A 25,420-nucleotide genomic window follows, 5' to 3' on the forward strand; every position below is an offset into this window, starting at 1 on the left:
GCAACTCGTGCCGCAACAAGCAAGACAAGAAATCTGTATGAAAATTTGACAAGAACTAACAAGAACAATAACCAAATAGCCTCGAAAAAGTACGACCTTTATTTTCAGTTCTAAGAGTAATCGAAACATTTCTTTCCGAGTTTCTAAAGAGTAAAGAATACTCGTGAAAGTTTTTGACAACCCGAAAACGCTGTGGAAACACTCGTTTTACGGCTCGTGTTTCTACAGCATTTCTCGTTCCTACAAACTTTAACTCGTGTTCCTAGAACTGTTTCACCATACAAGAAATGTTCTCTGTTTCTTAAAAAGCCACAATTTACCGCAATCTTTGTATTCAAGACATTGGTTTTAAAAAAAGAGAAGCTAACACGGAACAAAGCCATTGTTGGTTCAGGAATTTTACAGACGCTGGGAGCTGTCAAGTATTCCGCGAAACAGGGCGAGATTTTCGACATCCGTTGTTGATTAATTTTTGACTGCGAGTCATCTAGCAAGTTTCTTTGACGTTGCTAGCGTTTTTCTTCACTTCATATTAATAAATAGAATATCCTTGGTTGAATAAATTTTCAAATGGCTGTCCTGGCTGTCCTCTTGGTTTGAACCTCTTATAAGAATACCGAACTTTTTGTGTTCACTTGGTTCCAAGCCATCTCGACGTCCAGTATATCTTGACACACGACGGTGCACATGCCAGGTCGCTCAGTCCACGTGTACAGCACGTGCACAGATGATAAACAGATGGCCTTAACTTGAGCTGTTCTTCAACTGTCCGCAGTTTCCAACTTGCAATAGATATTGCTGACTGTTTCCTTTTGCATGATTTATTGACATTTATAAATGTGGCGAGTTGATTCAAATTGTCCTGAAAACAGTAGAAAATTTATTGCAAGGCCACAGTGGCAAAATAGTTGAAATAAAATTAAATAGCAAACATAAGCAACGCTATTTTTTAGAAAATTCTCCCTTCTCAAACGGCACAACTAGTAGAGAAACAACAACATAACACTAGTCGTTTGTTCTAGTCGAGAAGTTATGTGTGTCATCAGGTTTTATTGCCTGTTATCTGCCTGCAAAATTACTTCAACGCCACCAAAGTCATGATAAGACAGATAATCTGACGTTGTGTCGGCATAGTCAACTTTGTATTCCTTTACAGTCGGTGGAACCCCGCCTTACACCTCGTTATTACGGCCACTTTATTCTGGCTCGAACTAAAGCTCAGTCAGTCATTTTGCTGAGATGACTACTTCCTCTTCTAAGAATTATTTCCCCGGTGCTCGTCGGAAATTTTGAAACAACCCCTAAGAGGTACCAAGATCCTGTTTTGTGGGCGTGGCTTGAAATTTTTTTTGCCCCTAAGAGGTGCGAATTCTAAAGCAACACATTAGATGACACTGCCTTTTTTTGGCTCAAAATTCTAATAAGTACCGCGAACGTTCCCGCTGTGGGAAGCCTAAGAGATATCAAAACCACTTTTTTAACCCCTGACAGGTACGACGAGCACCCCCGTCCTTTTTATATCGGAGTCCCCCCCCCCCCCCCCGAAATTATTTCACTAATCTTACCAGCGGAACAGGATTGTAGCTAGGTTTTAGACGCCGTTGGCTCGTCCAGTTCTCCCGACAGATATCTCTCCCATTCACCAAGCCGCTGTTCCCGTTGTTGATCCGTTTCTTCGACTTTGTAGCTTGTTACACCGTCCCATCTTTCAGCTGTTATTCTGCGACCTGCAAACCACCGACCATTCATCACCTGCCACACAATGTACTCAGTTAATAATGACGACGGAAGAAAGAGATAACAGAGACAGAAACGAGAGAAAGACCGCGTACGAGACGCGACAGCAGGGAGTTTTGGACAGCGTCCACACTACGTCAGAGAAGCTTGAAAACGCAGCTTTTTTCTACGGTTGAGGCCTACCGTTCACACTAACCCGTAACGAAAACGGAGCTTTTCGAAAACGCTCTTCACACCGGAGGAATCTGGAAACGCCGGCTTTTCGTTTTCGTGTGGAGGGAAAACATTTTGAAAACGGAGCTTTTCGAAAACGATGGCGTCACGATAATCACGTGATTTCCCAGCCCGAGTTTTCCTCAAACACAAATCCAAAATGACCGGTGATTGTTGTGTTTTTAAATTCCTACGGCGCAGTGTGGACGGAAAACATTTGTTAGTGAGTTTTCAGAGTGAAAAAAAAAGCCCTTTACAGATTTCTCCGAATTAGTGTGGACGTTGGCCCCGTCACGGGGCATACTACAATGTCACTAAAAAAAGATGTTTAATGAGCAGTACAATGGCTGTGCACGTGCGTTATAATTCTTAGTACATTTCTTTGCCGTCCTCTGTAAAACAACAACGTAAAATGACCAAATTCTGCGTTGTCTGGAGAACGTGAACAGCGACGGCTCTTTTAATTTTCCCTTTCGAGAGAAAATTCTTTCTTCTGCGTTCCATGTTCAGTTTCAATTTTACTCAACTGAGTACAAATATTTGTAAAGTCAGCTATCTTGTAAAGGGAGTTATTTAGTTTCACGAACTCACCTTTGATTGTTTAGTTCAATAGCTACCAAACAAAACGTTTACCTGAAGTAAAAACTGAGGCCTCGCGAGCCCACACTATGCCGGAGGAATTTGAGAACGGAGCTTTACTTCTACGGTTAGGCCTACCTTGTTTGGTATATTACTTAAAATTTAATTGTGTGAGACTATACGTACCGGTAAACAGGCATCAGCTGCTTCGAATGCTGAAAACGCCACAGAACAAATTCCCTCTTTGTTACGCTGTCAAAGAAAGAAACAACAGAATTACAAGTTATAACACATTCAAACTCGGTGGTTTGCGAATACAACCGACTCTTACCGCTTCCAGCTGTTCTGGGAGTCACAAGAAAAGCTAAAACGTCAATGTCACTGTACTTTAGTTATTGCATCCAAGGGGTTTCGGGGAACAAGTGAACATTTATTCCAAGGGAACAAGGGATATCTCTACTATCGAGGGACGAAAAATTTAGGGAACGATGAAACTTATTACAAATAGGCAACAAGGGAGAAAAAGTGAAATTTTCAAGGGATCAAGGGAACATGCTACCCCCTTCCCCCACCTGGGAAGCCCTCAAACAAAACTTTCCTCAATCGATAACAAGCAGAATTCTTAAGGGACCGACGGGAAAGTTTAACTTAAGATATTTTTTATGTGACATGGTGGAAATAAAGAACATCTGGGGAAAATGTAAAGAACTGTTTGGAGCCATCAGGATAATAAGCTCAATAGTCATGAAGACGAAAACTTCTGTAACGAAATTCAGAATTTAACAACTGACGTTCCGCAAACAGGGGAGAGGGGAGATATTAGATGATAAATGATAAATTACGGTGAACGTTCCTTTTTCTTTCATTTTACAATACCAATTGGGGATCTCAATTTGGAAGAGTCTCTTTTGAATGTAAAAAAAAAAAAAAAACTGTGCGAGAAAAACTATCAATACTCACATCAAACACGATCACTTTTCTCACTTCACCAAACTTTTCACATTCCGCTTTCATATCATTGCGCAAATGCGTGATCAAAACAGGATTTTTCTGCAAAGAAAATTGGTATTATGACATAATTAAACTACAAGAGAGGTTCATTAAACAATGCGAGCATAAAACTTAGGCCAAAGCAACAACACAGCTGATTGTGAAAAACAGACTATAGTGAGCCAGTCACACGTTGATTTTGTATGCCGGCAATGCAAGATCCAGGAGCCTAGGCCTATATCGCTGAAACCGTCAGGTCCAAAGAGACAAAAATCGTTTTCAATTCAATTTTCTTTTTTTTTTTCTCGAAATGCCCACCCTGCTGTAGACTACGGGTAGTCCCTCTTTCGCTTAGCCTGTCGTGGGTGACGCGATAGAAAACCGCGAGAAAAAATGGCCGCGCGATATCCTAGGGGCAAGAATCGCGCTTCACACATCAGACACTGCCGGGATTTCGCGAGGCCATTTTTTTCTCGCGGTCACACTCGACGGACTATAAGCGAAAATGGACTACTCATAGTCAGGCTCGTAGTCTAACCCTGCTGATTTACCTATGGCCGTCACCATGCGTGTAAGTTTGGATCCACTACTGACGCATATTTCATCTATTTCTTTTGTCCCACACGTTATGTACATTACAAATTGTGGGTAAAATACTGGTTGTTTAAGGTAGAAAACCATCAGAGAAGAAATAGGAAGCCGAGATGATCACAACAAATTACAAATGACCAACTTGAAAAAAAACGACCAATTTTTCAAAATGGCTGATACCCTCCGTGATGCAGCTCCTTTAAAATTTGATGTAATGGAACTGGAAACACAAACCTCAAAGTCTTCAATATCAAACATGTTTTTAAAGACAATGACCCTCTCATGTTTTTTCCTTGTGTCTCTCTCCACCCAGTCTAATAATCTGGAAAAAAATTCAAATGTTTATCGTTATACTTGTCTGAATCAGACTGAGGCCCTATGAGGGGTTTTGGGGAGATGGGATATCTACGTAAAAAATTTAACAGGATGTAGGATATTTGGCAGGGCTTGAAAAAAGCGCCATCTGGTCGTCCGGGACAGGCAGATTCTCCTTCTGGACAAGGACCATATCATTCTCACTTGTGTGGTGGGCAAGGGATCAGGCAAGTCAACTACCAACAAAATCATGAAAAGAGAAAACTAAGACTTGCCCAGGGCAAGCAATATTTGAGAGATACTTGTCCTAAGGGCAAGCTGGACTTCAAGTTTATTTTAGCCCTGTTTGGGGAGAAATTAATGAGATGTGGGATATTTTTTTAAATAACCCTTTATTTTATTTATATGGGATATTTAGAAAAGATAAAATGGGGCATTGAGTAGAAATATCGTTAATTATTTTTGCAATTGGAATTAGCGGGATATAGGATATTTAGGCCAAAGATTAAAGGGATGTGGGATACTCAGACCCTCCCCTCCCCCTCATGAGGCCTCCACCTTCCTTGTGCACTTAATACATAGAGAGGTCAGACTGGATTAGTCGTCTCTAGGTCTTGTAACTAGCCTCCTAAGTAAGATTTCAACTTTGCATGCATTGATTTGAAAGAAAAGTTGACTTGAAGCAATAATTTGTAATTCATACTATTGTTATAGTGTCTTTATAGATGTAAAAATAAAAATATATATGGGATTACTCCCACAACAGCATGAGATTGTGTTGTCTAGCAACCAGGTTTGACAACTCACTTACTTTTCCTGTCCCTTTCCTGCTTTCTTCTTTTTGTTCTTTTTCTTTTTCTTTAGAGCTGGATTGTATTCTCCTTTCAGATGGAACTCTGCCTGAAGTTAAAAAAGACCAAATATCATTATTTGCACTATTTTGAAGTTTATCATTCAATTGGTTACCAGAAATATATTTAATTTAGGAGCTACATCACAGTTTGCACTTCTTGAAAAATTTAGACTAAATTTTTCAAGTTTGCAATTTGTAATTTCCATGTTAATCTTCTCCATCCTTAACCATCCCTGTTCGTTTATGGTTTAATATTGTCCCTTAAATTGTGTTTTTATTTTAGTTAACTACTCTTTTCAGTTTTCTTCAAGTTAGAAATAATTTTGTACGTGGCCAAAACAACTCAAAATGCTGTGACTGAGCTGTTCTAAGGTATTGTGTCCTTTAGACATATCCCCCATCTTTTAAATTGGCTGAAGTCAACTTCTGTTTCCTTCGAGGTCCACTAATTAGATCAGGATTGATGGCAGTGGAACAAAAAACCATCAGATGCGCAGGGATGGCAAGTTACTAAAAGGTGCAGTGACAATCCAAGGAATTTAATGCCATGAGGACATACACGTAAAACTGTTTTTGAACAAAACATATCTGGACATACCTGTTCAACATGTATGGTATTTCCTTTATAGTCTGACTCATCCAAAAGTTTTATCGCAAGATCAACACTTTCACGCTGTCATGGAAGAAAAAAGAAAGATATCTAAGTCTACTTCAATCTATAAAATTAGATACCATTGTTACAATGACTGTTTGTAGCAAAACAAATATTTTTGAATCTACATTTATTATCAAATCCATAATTACATTTAAGTACCCAAGTCAGTGAGGTATGGCAGTGACACAGTTAATGTACTCTCCAGGTTTGATTGCTGGTTAGAGCCATATGATTGCAGTTTGTCTAGCATGAAATCACTCAAAAATACATCACGTACATCAGATGTTACAAGATATAGCAAACTAAAATAAATAGATACCTTCAGATAGCAACATCTGCCATCACCCTTCAGTTGACCGTTTTGGTCCCTGTAAAGCTTTATTTTGGGCTTATCTAAAGAAAATTAATATTATTACATTACTTTACACACCATTTACACACAATGAGCTGTTAGTCACCAGTTGGCTGTTATATCATTTATTCAACACATGCATGTGTGTAAAATTAATAACTGAAAAGAGAGCACTAATATCACTACTAACTGAGTGAATAACAAAACCTGAGCATAAAAAAGTACATAGGATCAAAAGAGATTTGCCAATTAAAAGTAAAGGCATGCAAAAATAGGCCAGGACTGAAAATTACACACTAATTAGATGGCTAAACAAACACTTCAGCACAAATTAAGTCAGTTTACACGTTCAGGTTTGGTTTGAGCTTGCATATGAAAAGCATTTTCATCTCATTCGCTAAATCTTATACTTATTTTCTCTTGATAATGGCATCATGATGACTCCGAAATAGCGAGTATTAAATCTTTCGATAATAATATTACAACAGACTTTTTTTCCTTACTTGTGTCAGGATCCTGCATTATAATGCCATATTTGCTCATCATCTCAATAAATTCCTCCTCACTGGTATCACGTGGCAGTCCTAAGAAAGAAGAGCTCATGAGGTCAGCAACAACTATGCAGCAATATTCACATCATTCTATAATAGACCTTTCCCACATAATTCCAACAAACAATTACACCGACTTGAGGTCAGGTCATGCACAAAAATACAGCATATGTATGGAAATTTCCACTGCACCCTCGCTCTGGTTTTATTGTGAACCTATGTAATAAATATTAGACTGTGTGTCTTTAAAACAACTTTCTGCACTTTCTGCAGACCTACACAATGATACTAAACAGTAATCACAAGACAGTAGCAATATAATTGTAAACAAGAAATATATTGGATAAAATTTATTTTTGCATTATACATGTAAGCACAACTCACCAGAAACATAAACATTTGGATTTTTGTTGCCTTCAACTTCAAACCATCCTGGAAGAAAAGAAAGGAGATTTATATCCGGCAAGAATCATTCACAGATACTCAATACAGTGTATGTGAATGTCCCACTCTGTTTTATTTTATTCATCAGTCAGTATTTACCTTCATCTGCTTTCCTCTTCTTCTTCTTTAATAACTCTGGACCATGTTCTTCTCCTTTTTCTTCTTTTGGTACCTATAACAAGGAATTGAACAAAGTTTCATTGTACCAAGTTTTGCCGCAAAAGACCATCTGAATAATCCACCTGCAATACTTTATACATGTATTGAGTCTTGCTCATTTAAAAACTTCCATCAAGTGATTAATTTTTTTATTATATTTATTAATATTTTCGTATTCCCATATATATGCAAGTCTTTTAACTACAAATGTGTTGTTTAGATTGCGAGAATACATGTAATCACGTGAAAACTAAAGGGCAATAATTTTATTGTTCAAGCATTTAGTAAGCACGTGAAATTGTACTGAAAGACAAGTAGGTGCTTTCGAGTTATGTTTGCTCAAGCAATATTTACAAATTGACGACGATTTTTGTTTGTGTCCATACTAAATGCTTGAACAAGTTTGATTGCCTAATTAAGAAGACTTTTTATCAGAAAACTTAAACCATCTCTAAACAAGCAAATGGACTCGATTCGCGCAAAGGTATTCACTTGAAGAACTTGTGATCCTTTGTTATTATGCTAATTTGTAGAGACTGAAAAGTATAGAAATCAAACCTTCGCATTAATTTATTCACTTTGCCTTGAGAATGGTGTCACGATGACGCCGAAACATCAGCTATCAACTTTACACTTACTTATGTTTTAAGAAATCACTTTTGATCAAGATTATCATTATTATTGTTGTTGTGATTGTGATTGCGATTGCGATTGCGATTGCGATTGCGATTGCAATTGCGATTGCTATTGCTTTTGTTATTGTTATTGTTATTATTATTATTATTATTATTATTATTATTAAAATTTTATTTAGTGCAACTTTCCATAAAATCATCAAGGGCACATACCTTTACCTACCTGGTTATTTGAGGTTTGTATTTCATCTGCAGCAGTTACCGGAAGGTCAGTGGTTGTGTTATCAGCTTGTTCACCATCCGGCGTAAAACCATAGTTCATTTGATATGCGGCAAGGAAGTCCTCATCCACCTGTACAAGTGTTAATTAAGTTCACACATCCTCTTTTAATAGTGTATTGACCTATTATATCATTTGATAGAGTACTATGCATGCATGTAATTTGATGTACTATTGGACTAAGCTTAATTAATACAACTGAGGAAGCTGCGAAGCACTTGAGATGATCCTTAATAAAGTGTTCAGAAATTGTTTGCCACCATCAACAGAAGTATAGCTTTACGGCATTTTACTGAAAAATACCAGTAACCTTTAACACGCTAGTACTACCTTTGGAAACCATCCTCGTTTCTCAGCGTCCCATTCGTAAACTGTTCCATCTGATGGATCAACATAAGTCTGACGTTCTTCCTCGCCTCCAGAAACACTCTTCTTCGCCTGTTCTTTGAGCTCTTCCAGAAAATCTTTGGGATCTGAACTACTCATATTTCACTCTTTGTAAATTTGCGCAAAAGGTATTAACCTTTCAACGACGTAGACTTGACTTGGAAAAATCCCTACATCAACTCCGTCAGGATCCCTGAACAGTTGCTACTTCATATCGTGAAAATCGAAGTGTCCTCAAAGGCTCGGTACCAAAGTCCACAATATGGCGGACGATACGCTCTGACATACGTTTCCCTCTGTGTAGCTCAATCCTCTGACGAATTATGGCATATAGATGTAAAGAATGAATATTTAAAAGGTGAGCTTGTAGAGAAGGGTCAATTGGCTTTAAACCGATCTGGAACAACTTAAAGTGAACCGGTAGGTTTATTTCTTACTACAGTATGTTTTACTAGAAAAAATAATATAAGCTCAAATAAAATATAAATTAAGTCCCTTTCATAAAACACTGGAGGACACATGTGAGTCCTTAAAAGTTCCAGGTTAATTAAGACTCTAAAGATTTAAATTTATGTGGCCTTCTTTATAGAGAGTATATGTTTTATGTCAGTTTGTTACTTTTTGCAGTCATGGCTGTTACATTTCACACTCGTGGACGCCATGGATATGCAGTCAAGTTTTCTCCATACTTTGGGCAAAGACTTCTCTGTGCAGCTTCACAACATTATGGGATAGCTGGTAACTAGCATCTCTAACTGTAAAGGACATGCCAGAGCGGGTAGAGGGCTGGACTTGAAATCTGGAGATTGTGCAGTTCCAGAAAATATCCATACTCCCCCAACAGAAGGGACAAATTTAATTTTCCAAGAGGGGGAGGAGGAGGAGGGGTTTCTGTAAGACCAAAAAATTTAAAAGAAATTTATGAAGCTTAATATGGGAATTTCCAGAGGGGTGTGGGGATCTTAGAAAAAAAACCCTTCTGTGCAGGAGGTATGGATCTTTTCTTTAACTACGCATAATTATTTGCAGGTTCACTATTAGTCCCATTCTGATAAAATAGAGTGCATAACTGGCTCAAGACATTCGCTAACCAAGGTACATCAACCTAAATTGTTGGAGTAAAGGGGTACAATAAAACTCTTAAAACTGAGCTTATCGAAGTCTGTTTTATGTTCTAGGCAGTGGGACGTTATTTATTCTAGATGTCCTTCCCACAGGAATTCAGGTTGTAGGCAGGTAAACTCTTTGTTTTAATGATGAAAATTCTGGCACTGCAGTATCATAACAGCACTGACATAGGAGGTGCGGTGGCCTCATGGTTTTAGTGCACTTGTCTCCACATCGAGCGATCCAGGTTCGAGCTCTGGCTAGGGGCACTGCGTTTTGTTCTTGGGCAAGACACTTTTAGATATGAATAGTTGAGAAGACCCTGTATTCTAGTTTACAAGTCCTTCTTGACACTTGGTTCCATTTTTAAGGAACTTTAAGTGACATCTTACATATAATTCCTGCCTCCTACACCAGTAGAGCAATGACTCATCCGGAATTTGCCAGTGCATCCCACACCCAGGGGGGTACTCCCATATTTAGCTAATGTGTATAAGTCACATCATAAACAGGGTAGGGAAAATCACAGATTTTGATCTTAAATAGGTTAAGGGTATTGGGAAGTGGGTCTTACACCCCCACCCAATTTTTCTGGGAGTACCCCCTGATCCCATCTTACCCCCCAGGACAACAGCAATCAGTAATTCTTTCCAAACTCTCTCATGTCATAGGTGGGAGTGGGGTGAGGGTCTGTTTGACTGCTCATGGAGTGAACACAATCAAGATTTTAGTGTTACCGCAAGTGGGGATGGATCACTTCAGATGTGGGATATTAAAAATCCTAAGGTAACAAGTTAACCTGATAATCAAAATGTTTTGTTAGCTGAAATTCACAATGAAGATAGTAGCTCTGTAATCAAGTCCTACGAAATCTTTTCCAGGGATTACTGACAGTAAGACTTTGCACAGTTTTATATGCTATACTAAGACATCCTTGACTGGGAGGGAATGTGTAGCAATTCATGGTGTTAAAAAAATTTGCAATTCTACATGTAACTTGAGTTTATTGTATTTAGATACTGATTACCAAACATTCATTCAGGACTGTGATCTTAGGATCTGATAAGTGAAAATTGAATAAATGCAGTCTCAAAGCAATCTTGAATCTCTTTTTTCAGGGTCCAATAAAGGTTCTAAAAGAGCACAGGGCAGAGGTACAGCATGGTAGTGCTTCTTTCTTAAGTTTGATATTTAAATAAATTTGCTGAAGAGTAAAGGATGGTACATAAACTGAGGAATCAGTACTGTAAAACAGTTTTGTGCACCTTAAAACACAACATTTTCCTCAGCTTACAACTTAATTTTGTGATTTTGAAGGAGCAAGCTTTCAATTTGTTAGTATCTTTCTTTATTATACTGTACACTCGAAAGCTGTTAGTCATTACACAATGGGGTAAGCATATAATGTGGTTCTCATCACAATGCACATGCGTAACTTTGTCAATTTCAATTAATTATTTATGACAAGTAGACTGAATTAGTTTGAGTATGTTAATTGCTTAACTTTTTGTATGTCTTGGTACTGTATGTGATTAATAACTAGCTTCTTCAATGTACTTCACAGGTTTATGGAGTTGATTGGAGTTGTCATAGACAAATTGATCAAATTTTGAGTGCGTCCTGGGATCACACCATAAAATTGGTGAGGAAGCTTTAATTTTATTATTATGGGCAGCTAATCAGTTGCTAGTAGTTTTAAGTAAATGTAACCTTGTACCTTTTAATCATGAAATTCCAGGGACAGGTCTCAAGAATGAACAACCTACGTGTAATTTTTATTTATTTTCAGTATGCTGCTACCTCTTCACTCCAGACCCTCTATTTTTATTGCTCTCCTATATATTGTAAGGCGTGCTAGTCTATGGAACACCTTAGTGCGCTGGGCTCTGGATAATTGAGCAGTCCGAGTTCGAGCCTTGGCCTGCGTCGTTGCATTGTGTTCTAGGGGGAGACACTTTTACTCTCACTGTGCATCTCTGTGCTCAGCTGTATAATCAAATGGGTACCAGCGAATTTAATGCTGGGAGTAACCCTATGATCAACTATCATCCATCCAGGGAGAATAGAAAATTTTAATACTCCTAGTCACCTCATGCTGCAGAAACTGGGATAAGCTCCAGCCTGATGGGCCTCTGGGCTCGAATGCAGCTTTACTGAATACAAATCACAACTCATCAGTAGCCACTAGGGTATCTCAAAGTCACAAAGCAATTGGCCACATTATGTAACTTTTAGTCAATTTGTGAAATAACAGTTGTGCGAGTCCCAAAGCTTTTTTTTTTCAGAAAGTTATCCATAGATTAAAGTGACTGTTTTTCTTTCACAGTGGGATCCAAACCAGGCCCAATCCTTAGCGACGTTTACTGATCACCAACATGTTGTCTACAGTGCTGTGTGGTCTCCACATGTTGCAAGGACCTTTGCCTCAGCCTCAGGTATGATGAAGCTACATAAGGTACATACATCTGTTGTTAATTTTAATAGAGAGAAGAATTCCTGAGGCAGTGTGGAAATTTTGGAGGATCCAATCAGATAAAAGCAGGATACAAATGAAGTTGAAATGTAATTAAAATAGAATGAAACTGAATTCATTTGATAAATCAAAATAAATAAAATCATCACAAGCATAAGAAATGAAATCAAAGTAAAAATTGAAACTGGATTAATTTATTTAAAATATAATAGATGATTAAAAATAAAAATTCATTCACTGACAGGTCAGTGTGGTAATGTTACAAACAATAAACATTGAAGAAGAAAATAAGATCCAGAGATGGTTACCAAAGTCCCATGAAATGAAAGTCCAGTCCAAAAAAATGTGAATGAGGTCACTGACTATATGTGTGATAAGAATCAGATTCTTAATAAGCATCAGATCAATAAGATACTGATGAACACAGCATGATTAAATGAATCACCTCAAGATACATGTAAGAACACTGTTATTTTCATACACTAAGAAAATTTCAAAGTTGTATCTATGTAAATCCTAAATACATAATGCACACCAACTCTTATTTTTCCTGAACTCCTAGGTGACAACACCCTCAGGGTATGGGATGTATCAGCCCCTCCAAGGGCCCAACAGACTATCAGGGCTCATGATGGAGAGGTCCTCACTTGTGATTGGGCCAAATATGATGTGGTGAGTATCAGGGTATTAATTAAACTAACTAAAGACAATATCACAGATGGCCAGGAACACCTTTATTGTTAAAATTATATTTAGCACAGATTCTAAGGTATTCTACTAAATCATTTAATATCAGAACTTTTTAACATACAAAGCATTGTCTAATAAACATTTTCCTTGATGTGCAGAATCTAGTAGTCAGTGGATCAGTGGACACAAAGATCAGGTACTTATAAAATTAATAACACTGAAATAATAATAAATTCTGTTAACCCTGGGATTGTTTGGGAAGGGTTCAGCCTATGTTCATTGAGAGGGATTTTGTGGAAAAGTTTGGGTCTTAAGACAGTTATTGAGTTGTGGATTTATGTGTGGAAAGAATGTTAAGAGTAGCATGACAGCTTGGTTGTTACTTCATCTATTTAATACACATTTTGCTTTGTTGTGATTAAGGGGTTGGGACCTGCGCAACACAACAGCTCCAGTTTTCAGTCTTGAAGGTCACCAGTATGCTGTTAGACGAGTCAAGGTGAGGTGCTTTGTTCTGTTTAATCCTTGTACTCAATCAAATAATAGACATGGGATGAAATGCTAAATGTTGCAAAGTTGATGAAACTGGATTTTAGAACAGAATTGGTTTAATCAAGAAAATGTTTCAAATGATTTCTTCACATGGCATGTCTGAATTAGCAAGTTTTCTATGTGCAAAGTTCTAAACCTTTTCACGGTCGAAAGACGTGGGAGGTGCAGTGACCTCATGGTTAGTGCGCTGGTCTCCGGATTGAGCGGTCTGAGTTCAATCCCTGGCTGGGGACACTTTACTCTCACAGTGCCTCTCTCCACCCAGGTGTATAAATGGGTACCGGCAAATTTAAATGCTGGGGTTGACCCTGCAGTGGACTCGCATCCCATCCAGGGGGGAGTAGAAATAATCCTAGTCACTTCATGGTACAGAAACCAGGATTAAATACTCTGGCCTTATGGGCCACTTGGCTTGTATGCAGATTTTTATGGTAACTGTTCCATGAGAGAGTGAAAATAAAGGAAACTGTTAAAAGACTATTTTTTAGGTCAACTTGAGTCAAGTGATTTTGCAAAGTGATAAAATAGTATTTTTTTTCTTATTAGTGCTCTCCCCATAACGGCTCTTTATTGGCATCTTGTTCATATGACTTCACCATGCGAACTTGGAACATTAACAATGGACCACAATCTTTAGAAAGAATAGAGCATCACACAGAATTTGTGGTTGGTCTGGATTTTAATCTTCACCTGCCTGGACAGGTCAGGCATGTTTCCGACACCGGAAACATAAAATGTAATCGTTTATATTACTTTTGCATTATCTAAGCTACTGGAGGTAACTAATCGATGACATCAGTGAAATCAGGGAGTAATAAATTGGTAATCAATGGATAATCAGTTGATTGATCATTGATTATTGCCTTTAGGATCAATTAGTAATCAATGAATAAGACAAAACTTTCAGATTTTCAGTCATAAATTAGTCATTGATGAGACATTGGTAATGTTCACATAATTATAATCTCATGGCAGACCAATTATTGATAGCCTGCAGTGTCACCAATATATCTGTTGTACTAATTCCTTTATGTGTCAAGTCAAGGTCTGATTAATGAACATTATACAGACAGAGGTTTATATGCCTGAAGTTCTACGTATGCTCCACAGACCTATGCTACTCGGTAGTAATCAATCAATCAATCAATAGTTACTTGATTGATCATGGCTTTGTGTACAAAGAGTTTCTTTATTGGGTGGAAATGAGTAGAAAGCTTAACCAGAATTGACTGTATTTGTTTTACTTAGCTTGCTGACTGCTCTTGGGATGGACATGTAAAAATCTACAGCCCTGCCTCATTAATCCAAAGGTGACCACGATGGTGAGATGTACATACAAAGAAGTTGACAAGACAACTAAATATTCTTTATTTTACTGTTTCTTTAGAACAGTCTGTGCTATTTACAAATTAATCTATACAAATGTACATGTACATGTAGGTTTTCAGTGATGAACAAGCACATTGTCTGGACAAACCTTGGACATCAAATTCAGCATATAATTTAAATATCAGTTTACTGAATAATAATAATATTGTTTATTCCTAATTATTGAATGACACATTTTTTGAATAAAAATTTAACTTCTAGTAAATAACATCTTTGACCAGTTAACCTAGTGACAAATCTTGCACATTTTGAATCAATTCTAAGTACACAAAAGTATTACATCAAGTCTCGAGACACTTTCAAGTTTCCTTTTTACTGGTAGCATGCAGCTTATCTGCAAGAATTTTATTCTTTGCTGTACGTTGACCCTTGATCCAACAGTACATGCACATGGGTATAATTTACAAAACTATAGTCAAATAAAAAAAGTTGTATCGAAAACAATTTTCAAAGTAAAATTCTTTCTCAAAAGGCTTGTTACAGCCAGCCTGTAATGACTTCAAGTGGAAAATTTAGTTTTTATTAGTTTTTGCAGTTCTAGGAAATACTCACATCCATCGCAAGAGAAAGTCATTGTCAGAAATGAAGGAGGAAGGTTTATTGGAATCTCAGTGTAGTGGGGAGGGGTGGGGGTCAGACAAAACATTTTCTCCGTGGGAGGGGAATGGAGATTTTCTGGAACAACAAATTTCTCCTGTGAAGCATCAGTAATTGATGAAATCAATATGAATAACATCTAAAACAAGATTTCTTTCAAGTACATTTAGACTGTAAAATTAGCTATTACACCAAATAAGATAAAATCTGTTATGAAATACATGTATGTCTTTTTGATAAACCTTATGAAGGTAACTAACAGTTCTTTTTATTCAGAATTAAGAGACCACTGTATAGAACAGCCTGTTATCAAGAGATTGTGATATAATTTACATTTTTGGGTTAGCCCGTACAGAGGATGGGAGTTGTTGCAGAGAGGTGGCTGTTGAAGGGATAGTTTCATGGCTCGGCACTGTGCAAGCTGTAACATTAACCCATTTAATTTCATTGTTTATGAAATGATCAAAAGCAGGCGGATGACTTTCGAAAGATATTTTTCTTTGAAAGTTTTACGTTCAATCGCAAAAACAATAGAGGTGAATCTTTTTCATTAGAGTTATTTGTATATGTACTGAATCCCAAGCACCACTCAATTCCATTGTTTATGAACCAGTTGGACATGAGTAGACAACTTAGGCATGTGTCCAGACTAAATTCTTTGGCCTGTAAAACAAATTCTATGTTCATTAATTTGGCACTTTCTATGTAAATCCGTTGATATCTTCCACAAAATTTGGACATCAGATATTCTGCTTACCCAAATTAGATAACGGCAGAACATGTGGTTAGTAAGAAAGGGAAAAAGCCATTTTATTCTCACAAGAAAACTTGGTCTTGCACCGAACCACGAAACTCTTCCTTTACAATGGGTTCATTTGAAATTCTCCAATACTTAACATTACCCCCGCAAAATGATCACTTGTCTTTTTTCTTGTCTGTACTCACTATGAGTCTATCTGGTGGAAAGAGTACCATGACAAGCACACCAGTCCCAGCGATCAGTGCCCCAATACTACCTGGTGCATACACACTTGCTTCCTGAGCGACACCACCCAGTGCAGGGGAGATCATACGTGCAAATGACAGCAAGGAATTCCCTACACCAAAGATCATCCCTTTCTCATCCCCACGACTTCTTCGGAATGTGAGGTTGGTCACGCACACCCGTGACACAGCACTTGATACGGCAAGTGGCGCGATAAAGACAGCAACAAAGAAGATACTGGGTGAAAATGTTATCCCTAGGATTGATGCTGTAAGAATAAGTGAGAAATGCAACAGCATTTTTGCATCATTGTGATTGTAGAATTTTGATACTTGGCCTACAAGAATTCCAGAAAACCCGCCAACTAACCCATTATATGACATAAGGTAGCCATTGGTTTTCGGACTGGTATTAAAGTGAAATTCTAGCATGGAATTAAGGTTGCTTCGGAAAACTAACATTGAAAATCCCATGACAAATCGAATGACCAACAAGTCCAGAGTGGAGCTCATTGAAGAAATTTTATATACACTGGTAAAATTTGATGATGTACTGTTGCCCACTTTACTTGGCATGTGGTGCCTAACATGCAGTTTGTCATGTTCCAGTCCTCCATTCTCATGTTCAGTAATTTTTCTGTTAGTGCTCTTTTCACTCTCATCATCAATTAGTACTTGTTCTTGTCGCATGGAAGAGTGTCCTTTGACTTGTTCCACAGATGCCATAAAGAACCACACGAAGAAAAAATTGATCACAAAAATACATCCAGTTAAGACAGTCACCTTGGAGAACCCATTTGACTCCATGGCCAAGTGGCCGCCAATCAATGGACCAATCACAAAGCCAAGACTGGAGAAAGCATTGAAATTGCCCAACACCTTGGGTTGATCAACAGACGGTGAAACATCAGAAAGATATGTCTTTGCAATACTTTGACTGTGCTTGAAAATCCCTGGGAAAATAGTAACAACAAATCATGTTTTTTTTTACTGGAATCACACAACAAATACCTCTCTTTATCCTTGGTTCTCACCTCAACCTCTCTGATTACAAAGCATCATCTATCAAAGTCACCATATATGTATAACTCACCTATAGGAATCCTACTTAATGCCAGGAAAAGTAACGTTGTTGGAAATGCCATCAGGAAATAACTCACAGCTGCTCCCAGCAGGCTCACTAAAAGAAGCTGCTTTCTGCCATAAATATCACTGAGTCTGCCCTAAACACACATAAAAATGTTAAAGTTAGTAAGGACTACAGGATTAAGAAGATAAGAAATTAATGCTCTGTGCTCCCATATGGGGGCAGAAAGTATTTGTGATAATGACAATGCCATAAGCCAGGGAACAGGATACAGAGGCAGTTCCCTTGAATTTTGCACTCAAGGAGGCATATAGAAGGGATCAGCCCTGCTGAAGTACATAGAGAAAAATGTAATTTTGTGAAGTAACCTGTTACCAAGTTTGTACTAGAGGGCATGTATTTTTTGAGCAAATCAATTATCCCAAAAAGGGATTAGTACTCTAATACTACTAATCTAATTCCTTTTTGCTAGGTGATATCCCCAAAATAACATTTTACAAGTACTGGTGTTCATGGGCACTGTTGAAATTGATGTCAGTACAATAGGTTTTGCTGTTGTTAACTTGCTGTGTGGAGAATTTAACACCCTCTAGTGATTGAAGTAAACATTAAGTTATGTAATGTAAGATACAGTCACTTACTATGACAGGGCTGGAAAAGAACTGAAGACCTCCGTATATAGAACCTGCCAAGATTAACAAGCACCACTCAATTTCAGACTTCAAGGTCTCCCTGCAGGGTAATAGTCTGAAAAGTATCTTGAAACCTGATTCCATGGGGGACTCCCATATAAACAGGATGGGGGTGCTTGTTGGAAGGAACCCCTATAGAGGTATAGCCTGCATAGCAAGCATTTCTGTGGGGTTCGAAAGCAAAGAACTGCAGCGCGAAAAATGGAGCGAGTAAAAGAGGGGGGAGGGGCAGGGGAAGGAAGGAAGGAAGGAAATTGGGCTAGCCCAGCCAATCACGAGCCCCGTTCGCTGGCGAACGGAGGTTTTCAAAATCCAGGGGTTTGTCTGCAAGCGTTTCCTTCCTTCCCCTCTGCCACCCCCCTCTTTCTTTTTTTTTGGCTCTCGCCCCATTTTCCGTGCAGACAAAACACCGAAAATCCCGTTCCTCGGTCTTTCTTTGCTTCCAAACCCCATGGAAACGCTTGCTACGCAGGCTAATAGAGGTACCAAGATCCTGTTTTGCAGGTGTGGCTTGAAATTGTTTTAACCCTTAGGGGGTATCAATTCTAAACCAAAACATTAACTGATACTCAGAAAGTTCATTAGCGATAAGATGATTGCTTGGAATACCTTCTACTCGTAAAGTTCATTGTCAAATATCTCCTGTAATATTTTTTTTCTGCTCAATACCCTAAAAGGTACTGTGAAATCTTCTGCTGTGGACCTTTTGAGGCTGCACACTCAAAGTGGTACCAAAACTGCTTTTCCAACCCCTAAAATGTATGACAAGCACACTGATCCTTTTTATAAGGAAGTCCCCTCCCAGGCCTGACCAGGAATTTGCCCATCTGGATTTTGTCCTATTTTGAGAGTTCTTTTAAACTGATGGTGGAAAAACTATATAAAAAAGTACATTTAGGCTCCAGTTTGTACCTCAAGTTTTCATTCTTTACTGTAGAAACAATAAAATTGAACAGATATAAAACACAGAGAAAAACAAATATGTGTGTTTGGCCAATATGCATGTGCAATTCAACTGGAAGTTCCATATTTCCAGACTTACAATCAGAACTGTCCAGGGCTGTTTGCTTTCTGACTGCTGGTACACTGGAGGGGAGACTCCGGATAAAAGATTGAGATTTATCCTCTGGTCAAATTGGCCATTTCCAAGTTACCTTGTGTCTCAGTGTTTCAAAACAAGTCTTCCTGCAAACCTTTCATATGAAAAAGAGTTTGATTGGCACAAAAATGAACCTGCCGTCAGAACACATTTCCATATGAATGGTTTTTCTCAAAGACTCGTTTTGATACAGAGGCAAAAGACAACTCAGAAATGGTCTCTTGCTATCCACTCCATAGCTCTTTTTACCAAGACTGGATAACAATTTAACCATTGCATAGTATGACTACCCTTCAAAAAACTTGACCTGAAATTAATTCATGCTGAGTAGCTATCCAGTAACCTGTGAAAAGACATTTTTTTCCCTACTACAGGCAAAAATTGCTTGATTGCAGGGTAGTTATATATGCAGTAGATAGCACTGTTAACATCTACAGCAATGAAGCTATCCTTGTTCTGATTTTAATTTTGATTGACAATCAGGGTACCAGTTGTTCAAAGCACAACAGTTACTGTATTGCTATATAACATTGTATCAAATTCAGTTTTAATTTTAAGACTTTTCAGTGAGGTTTTTGTTTATATTTCCTGGCAGTGAAAGTCTCTAAACCTATGCGCGAGCAATTTACCCTATTTATCCTGGGTTAATTTGACCTTAATGGATAAGTTTGTCATTGCACAAACTAACATAATTTGAATATCCGAAATCTGGAACTCTACGCCTCTTTTTGGGTTGAAAATTTATAAACCAGTTTGAGGTTTCTTTTCCAGATTTGATGATAAGCTTATGACTATGAGACAAGAATAAGAAATTTTAAAAAGCCGGTTTCACAATTTTGAGTCAAACCGCACCATGAGCTAAATAGCTCGGGGTTTAGCAAAATGTAAATAAAACCAATGACAACAAACTTTCTGTGACGATTTTGAAACGACAAAAGAAGTTGCCAATTGTTTTCCAATACCCTAAATAACAGGTAATAGGTGGAAGCTTAATAAGCTTACATAACCTTGAAGCTTGTTGTTGTGTACACTAACGCTCATGTACGTAACCATTGTAGACAAGACTTAGTACTTCTTTACAACACTCCATACGTACCTATAACCCCAACAAGTGATGGTGAAGCCCCTAATTCTCTTGCTCTGTGAGTTAACAAAGGTAAGAAGCAGCTTACGGCAAACAAATCCTGTTTACAAAATTAAAACCATAAATAAATTTGCTATTACATGTAATAGAAACATTGGTGAATTCACAATCGAAACCGGACAGAGACCTTACCAAAAATCCCACAAAGTATAAACAATAGACTAACAGAGTTTCTTCTTTGATCTTTAGATAAGACGCCAGAGTCATCTTTGGCCACGTCGAACCGAGAATCCCATGCATAATAGAGATTTCGCGATTTCGACTCTTTTTGTTTTCTCACTGGCTTTCAAACATAGTACAAGGGAGTACAAGGCGAATTTTGATTGGCGTTGCAATCCTCACACGTGATCTCAAGACGATCGCCGGGTCACGCTAATAGGGACCTTAACCACCGACGACGACGAGCCCAGAGGACGACGACCGGAAGTAAAATTTCACCTTACCGCGCTACTGCGCATGCTAGACTCGTCGTCCACGTAAAGCTTAGGACGTCAAAACGTCAGGTTTGCCGTCCTGAGCGAACGTGAGTAAGTATTAATCTATTGACGCTGTGTTTCAGGCAGAAAATGTATATCAAACTATTGAAATGAAAGTTCGTTATTTATTTAACCTCTTAGCTTTGTATCAACTAGATTTTACGGCGAGTTTGGTGTAGAAATCGTTGGTAGTAACCTTATTTTGTCGGCGATTTGTCCGTTGTTGAATTTGCTTGTCAGCGAAACTAGGAAATTAAATGAATTCAGAAATTGAAAAATGACTCTGTATTTCATTTCTTCTGGTTCCTATCTACATGTAGGCTTTCGCTTATGTTTTTAGGATAGAACTTGTACCGTGAAGGTCGTTTTAGATTATATCGGGCGAAAATTCGGCATCATTCATCTCTTCGAGTGAAAACCTGTTATGTTCTTCGTATGAGAAATCGGGATTTTTCGACATCAATTCCTCACGTAGGACTGAAAATGTGTTGTCATCGATAGTACCGTTTTCGTAGCTCAACAGAAACAGGTCTTGGAGCTCGCGAAAGGAAGACATGACAAAATTTTTCGATGGTTTTAGGTCCATGTTTACAAGAACTCAGCTCTGTTTACATGTGCTCGCACTTGGTTTTCACGCCGTGAACGACGTCCTCGACCCAGTCCTACAACAATTTTACTCGTCGTCGTCGTCCCATTCGTCGTCGGTGCTTAAGGTCCCTAATGTACGTAACTCCGCATAACTGTAACCGGGCCACAACAGAATGATGTTAGAGAAAACACTTTGAATCATTGTGCTTATATTGGGGCTTTCATGTAGAGAACACTGTGTTGTGACTATTCTAAACCTTTGTTCTAGACTGTTTCTGGAAAAAAAATGACCAATATCGTCTTGAAATACCTGAAGAGTAAAAACTACCTGAGCAATCTTTCCTGTGGGTGGAAGACTGGTAACTAGTACATCTGTGGAACTGCAGGGGTACGGAGGGCATCTCTACCTTCTTTCAAGTTGGTTTTCTACCATCTATATTTCACTGATGTTTTCATATGTGCTTTTTATTGCTATTAATATAAGCAAATAAAACGAATTATCAATCAATGATTTCTCCATGCGTCATGGAACGTCTTGAGTTTGTTATCCAACCCTACCCTTCCCCTACCACTGGGGAGAAATTAAAAAAAAAGAAGAGGCCTGGTACAAAGGCTTAAACTATGAGGAACTCTTGGGCTTCGTAGGACTTATACGCTTCAAGAAAACAATCCTCGGCGATTTTTAGTAGGGACTATTAAAAATTGCGAACTCAAGAACTATCTCGCCACTTTGCATCTATCAGCAATAGCTATTTCCGTTTATTTATTCAGAAGAGTAAACCTCGAGTAACCGGCACTTCTTCCAAGATGGCCGACCCAGACAACCTAGAAGAGGAAGGCATTGATAGTGACAGACTGGCTGCATATCGGGCTGAGCCAGTAACGGAACTAGCCATTATGATTACTGAAAGTGATGATGACGACGAAGGCAGAGGCATTGTGGCAACATACATGTTTATGAGAAATGCGTTAGGAAAACTCAACATTAACGAACAAGACAAGCTAGGCTTCACCGCGTTGCACTATGCAGTCACGCAGAAGAAACTGGGAATGGTAAAACTACTGGTCAAGTATGGAACTTCTTTGGAGGTTAAAGACGCTCTCGGATTCACTCCGCTGTTCTATGCTTGTGGCAGGGCAGCAAATGTAGAAATTGCCAAGTATCTTATCGAAGAGTGCAAAGCTTCCTTTGTTTCTAGAACGTATGCTGGAATGACCTGTTTGCATTGCGCGGCCTTTGTTGGTAAGTGAAGTCTAGTTGCTGGTGTAATAGAGAATTACCACCCAATCTGTTCAATTTTTTGAAACTCTGTGTTGCCTGACAACGGCAAAACCATAACAAAAGGACAAATTTTCTTTCAAAAATTTCTTCACTTAAAACGGGCAAAGGTTTGTTTACACTTGGAAATTAATCGACAAGGAATTTTTTTATACCTCCTAATTTGTTTTCTGATTGGAGGAGAATGTGTCACATGTCATGGGTAAAACTCACTAACTCCCTAGGGCAAACAAAACTCACTAACTCCCTGGGGAAACAACAACTTGAAATTTCGACTTGCACGTAATCAGGCAGTTCACCTTGAAATTGCGGCAAGTTTGTGTGCCAGCCGGTGTCATGCAAATAATTTTTGTGCAGTTTTTTATATTTTTGAGTTAGGAAGTATAACAAAACACTTAATGACTGGCCCCATGGGAAAAGGGGAACATTGAGGGTCTAGGGGAACAAAACTCACTGTTCCTTTTGGGGTCAGTCATTAAGTGCTTTTTAACCACTGGCATTGGATTTGATGACTGTTCTTTCATCAGCATTGTTCCCATCTACAAAAAAGCAATCTATAAGACCTGAAATTGACAATTTGTGCTAAAATAATATTCCCTGAGTCAATAAATCATTATTTAAAAGTGGATGATCAGTGTATCTGCTAATTAATTTTCATGCCTTAGGCATGAGTTCTTGTGTGTGGGTCAAAAACTTCCATGTCATGGCTTGTCACCTCCATAGACCAAACTCTCACACCGAGGTGAACATTTTGAGCTACGTGTATTAGAGCCTTATCCTACGATAAACAGTTCCAAAAAATGTTTCAAGTTGGACTGATGGAAGAAGAGAAATGTCCACACAAATGATGGTACGCTTCTTCCAATTCTCAATCCTATTTTCAAAGGACAACTCTGGCAGCAATGCTATGTTTGACAAAACACATCCTTGGATTGCTACCTGGAAATGCTCAAAATGCCTTTAGAAATCTTTGTCATCCTGGGAAATCTTCGGATATGACCCTTTGCATTGGGTTTCTCTACGTGAAGTGTATACTAGCACTATCCCACGTCACATATGGTGTACTTGAAAAACATGCTATGCAACGCTCACTTTGTTCAATTATTGCTTCAGGTGCTACAGATGTTGTTAAACTTCTCTTAAAACATGGTGCTGATCCTCAAGCTACATGCAATGAAGGAAAAACACCATTTGATCAGGCGAGGACTTCACCCGAGATAAGGTTATTGCTGCACAAGGCAAACAGAGATGCTGATTCTTCTGCTGCTAAGAGAGCAGCAAGCTGTGCTAACTGTGGTATGTCATGTTCTGATTACTGTATTTTTTTTATGAAGCTCCCACTCCTTGGGTGTAGAGGTCCAGTGGTTAGCACACCGTACTCCAGATTGAGTGCCTCAGGTTTAAGCCCTGGCCTTCTTGGACAAGTGCCTCTCTCTCAAATGGGTACTGGCAAATTTAATGCTGCCCGGGGTAATCCTGCAATGTACGAGCTTATCCCAAATGGGGAGAAGTTCAGACTGTAAGGCTCTAATAAAATTGGGTAACAACAGTTGTTAAGGACCATATTTTGATTATTCAGTTCTGATGTTAATTATTCATGGTGGCTTCCTTTGGAAGAGGGATGGAGGGCAAAACGTAGTCAGCTTAATCCAGATGTAAGAAATGTGGTCACTTGTGGAACTTTATGATAAGAAATTGGTGTAGAATGTAAAAGTTCCCTTATTTTTAATACATTAGGAAAAGTCGTTGAGAAGATGAAGCGCTGCGGCAGGTGTCGTGTCACTTTGTACTGTGGCAAGGAATGTCAGAAAGAACACTGGAAGAAAGGAGGACATAAGCAGAGATGTGAAGAGGGTGTGTTGGCTCATCCCAGCCGATATCCCTACATGACAACCGTTAGTAATGTGCTCAAAGCTGACCGACCGACTCTGTCTATGAGTGGTGGAAAGACAGAGGAGTGTGTTGCCTCGCAGTCCAGTGTCCCAGCTAACAAGTCATTTGTTGTAAAAGTACAAAGGCCTGTTACTACTGCAGATCCTGATGCCCCAAAAGACTTAATGGTTTACAATGTTGACAAATCTGTGCATGTTTTTATTCGGGAAGAAACACCAGGCTATGCAAGCCTCGTGAAGAAGATTACAGAGGAAGGGATTTTTGGCTTGAAAGCCTTCTTCTGGGCGGAGAAGGCACCTGAGTTAGGCACAGGTGTAATAAAGGTGTTTCCCGGCCAGTTCGCGCCACAGCAAGACTGGTGAAAACTAAAGGGTGAACACTATGGGTATGAAGAGTCTAAGATCAAATGGCAGAAAAACACAGTGTGTAAACAGGCAAATAAAGAGTTTGATGTAAGAAATTCATATAGTGTGTTGCTTCTGCAGAAGGCATTGTGGCTTCATAGTACGCCTGCTGGATTCCAGATTGAATGGTCCAGGTCCAAGCCCTGGCTGGGGTTATTGCGGACAGAAACTGGCTAATTTGCTTTGGGATACTCTGAAATTTTACTACAAATGTCGGACAATGCC

At 38.6% G+C, this 25,420-nt stretch overlaps 4 protein-coding genes across 5 annotated transcripts; 2 read left to right on the plus strand and 2 right to left on the minus strand.

Annotated features, from left to right (window-relative positions):
• Window positions 1–76: 76 nt before the first annotated feature.
• On the minus strand, window positions 77–8,840 carry LOC145480879 (17S U2 SnRNP complex component HTATSF1-like). Its single transcript, XM_081459217.1, has 13 exons — window positions 8,685–8,840; window positions 8,298–8,426; window positions 7,380–7,452; window positions 7,221–7,268; window positions 6,789–6,869; window positions 6,253–6,326; window positions 5,877–5,951; window positions 5,237–5,325; window positions 4,345–4,432; window positions 3,490–3,579; window positions 2,716–2,781; window positions 1,566–1,752; window positions 77–862 (listed from the first exon to the last, which is right to left on the minus strand). The coding sequence occupies exons 1-12, from the start codon at window positions 8,838–8,840 to the stop codon at window positions 1,585–1,587; spliced, it is 1,137 nt and encodes a 378-aa protein (XP_081315343.1). The 3' UTR covers window positions 77–862; window positions 1,566–1,584.
• A 176-nt stretch (window positions 8,841–9,016) lies between these two features.
• On the plus strand, window positions 9,017–14,964 carry LOC145480886 (peroxisomal targeting signal 2 receptor-like). Of its 2 annotated transcripts, none has more exons than XM_081459223.1 (12): window positions 9,017–9,161; window positions 9,369–9,479; window positions 9,920–9,977; window positions 10,520–10,634; window positions 10,967–11,002; window positions 11,413–11,490; window positions 12,175–12,283; window positions 12,884–12,993; window positions 13,170–13,207; window positions 13,435–13,510; window positions 14,110–14,265; window positions 14,812–14,964. In XM_081459223.1, the coding sequence occupies exons 2-12, from the start codon at window positions 9,371–9,373 to the stop codon at window positions 14,875–14,877; spliced, it is 951 nt and encodes a 316-aa protein (XP_081315349.1). In that variant the 5' UTR covers window positions 9,017–9,161; window positions 9,369–9,370; the 3' UTR covers window positions 14,878–14,964. The 2 variants fall into 2 exon arrangements, with proteins under 2 accessions (XP_081315349.1, XP_081315350.1); XM_081459224.1 differs by having other exon boundaries at window positions 9,017–9,099.
• On the minus strand, window positions 14,908–20,926 carry LOC145480877 (solute carrier family 67 member A2-like). Its single transcript, XM_081459213.1, has 5 exons — window positions 20,688–20,926; window positions 20,508–20,595; window positions 18,262–18,305; window positions 17,627–17,756; window positions 14,908–17,486 (listed from the first exon to the last, which is right to left on the minus strand). The coding sequence occupies exons 1-5, from the start codon at window positions 20,793–20,795 to the stop codon at window positions 16,465–16,467; spliced, it is 1,392 nt and encodes a 463-aa protein (XP_081315339.1). The 5' UTR covers window positions 20,796–20,926; the 3' UTR covers window positions 14,908–16,464.
• Window positions 20,927–21,754: 828 nt separating this feature from the next.
• On the plus strand, window positions 21,755–25,247 carry LOC145480880 (uncharacterized). The gene is made up of 3 exons (XM_081459218.1): window positions 21,755–22,862; window positions 24,012–24,194; window positions 24,636–25,247. Exons 1-3 carry the CDS (start codon window positions 22,427–22,429, stop codon window positions 25,151–25,153), a joined length of 1,137 nt encoding a protein of 378 aa, XP_081315344.1. The 5' UTR covers window positions 21,755–22,426; the 3' UTR covers window positions 25,154–25,247.
• The last annotated feature ends 173 nt before the right edge of the window (window positions 25,248–25,420 follow it).

Source organism: Orbicella franksi, chromosome 3 (genome assembly GCF_964199315.1).
Source record: "Orbicella franksi chromosome 3, jaOrbFran1.1, whole genome shotgun sequence".
In the NCBI taxonomy this organism is placed as follows: domain Eukaryota; kingdom Metazoa; phylum Cnidaria; class Anthozoa; order Scleractinia; family Merulinidae; genus Orbicella; species Orbicella franksi.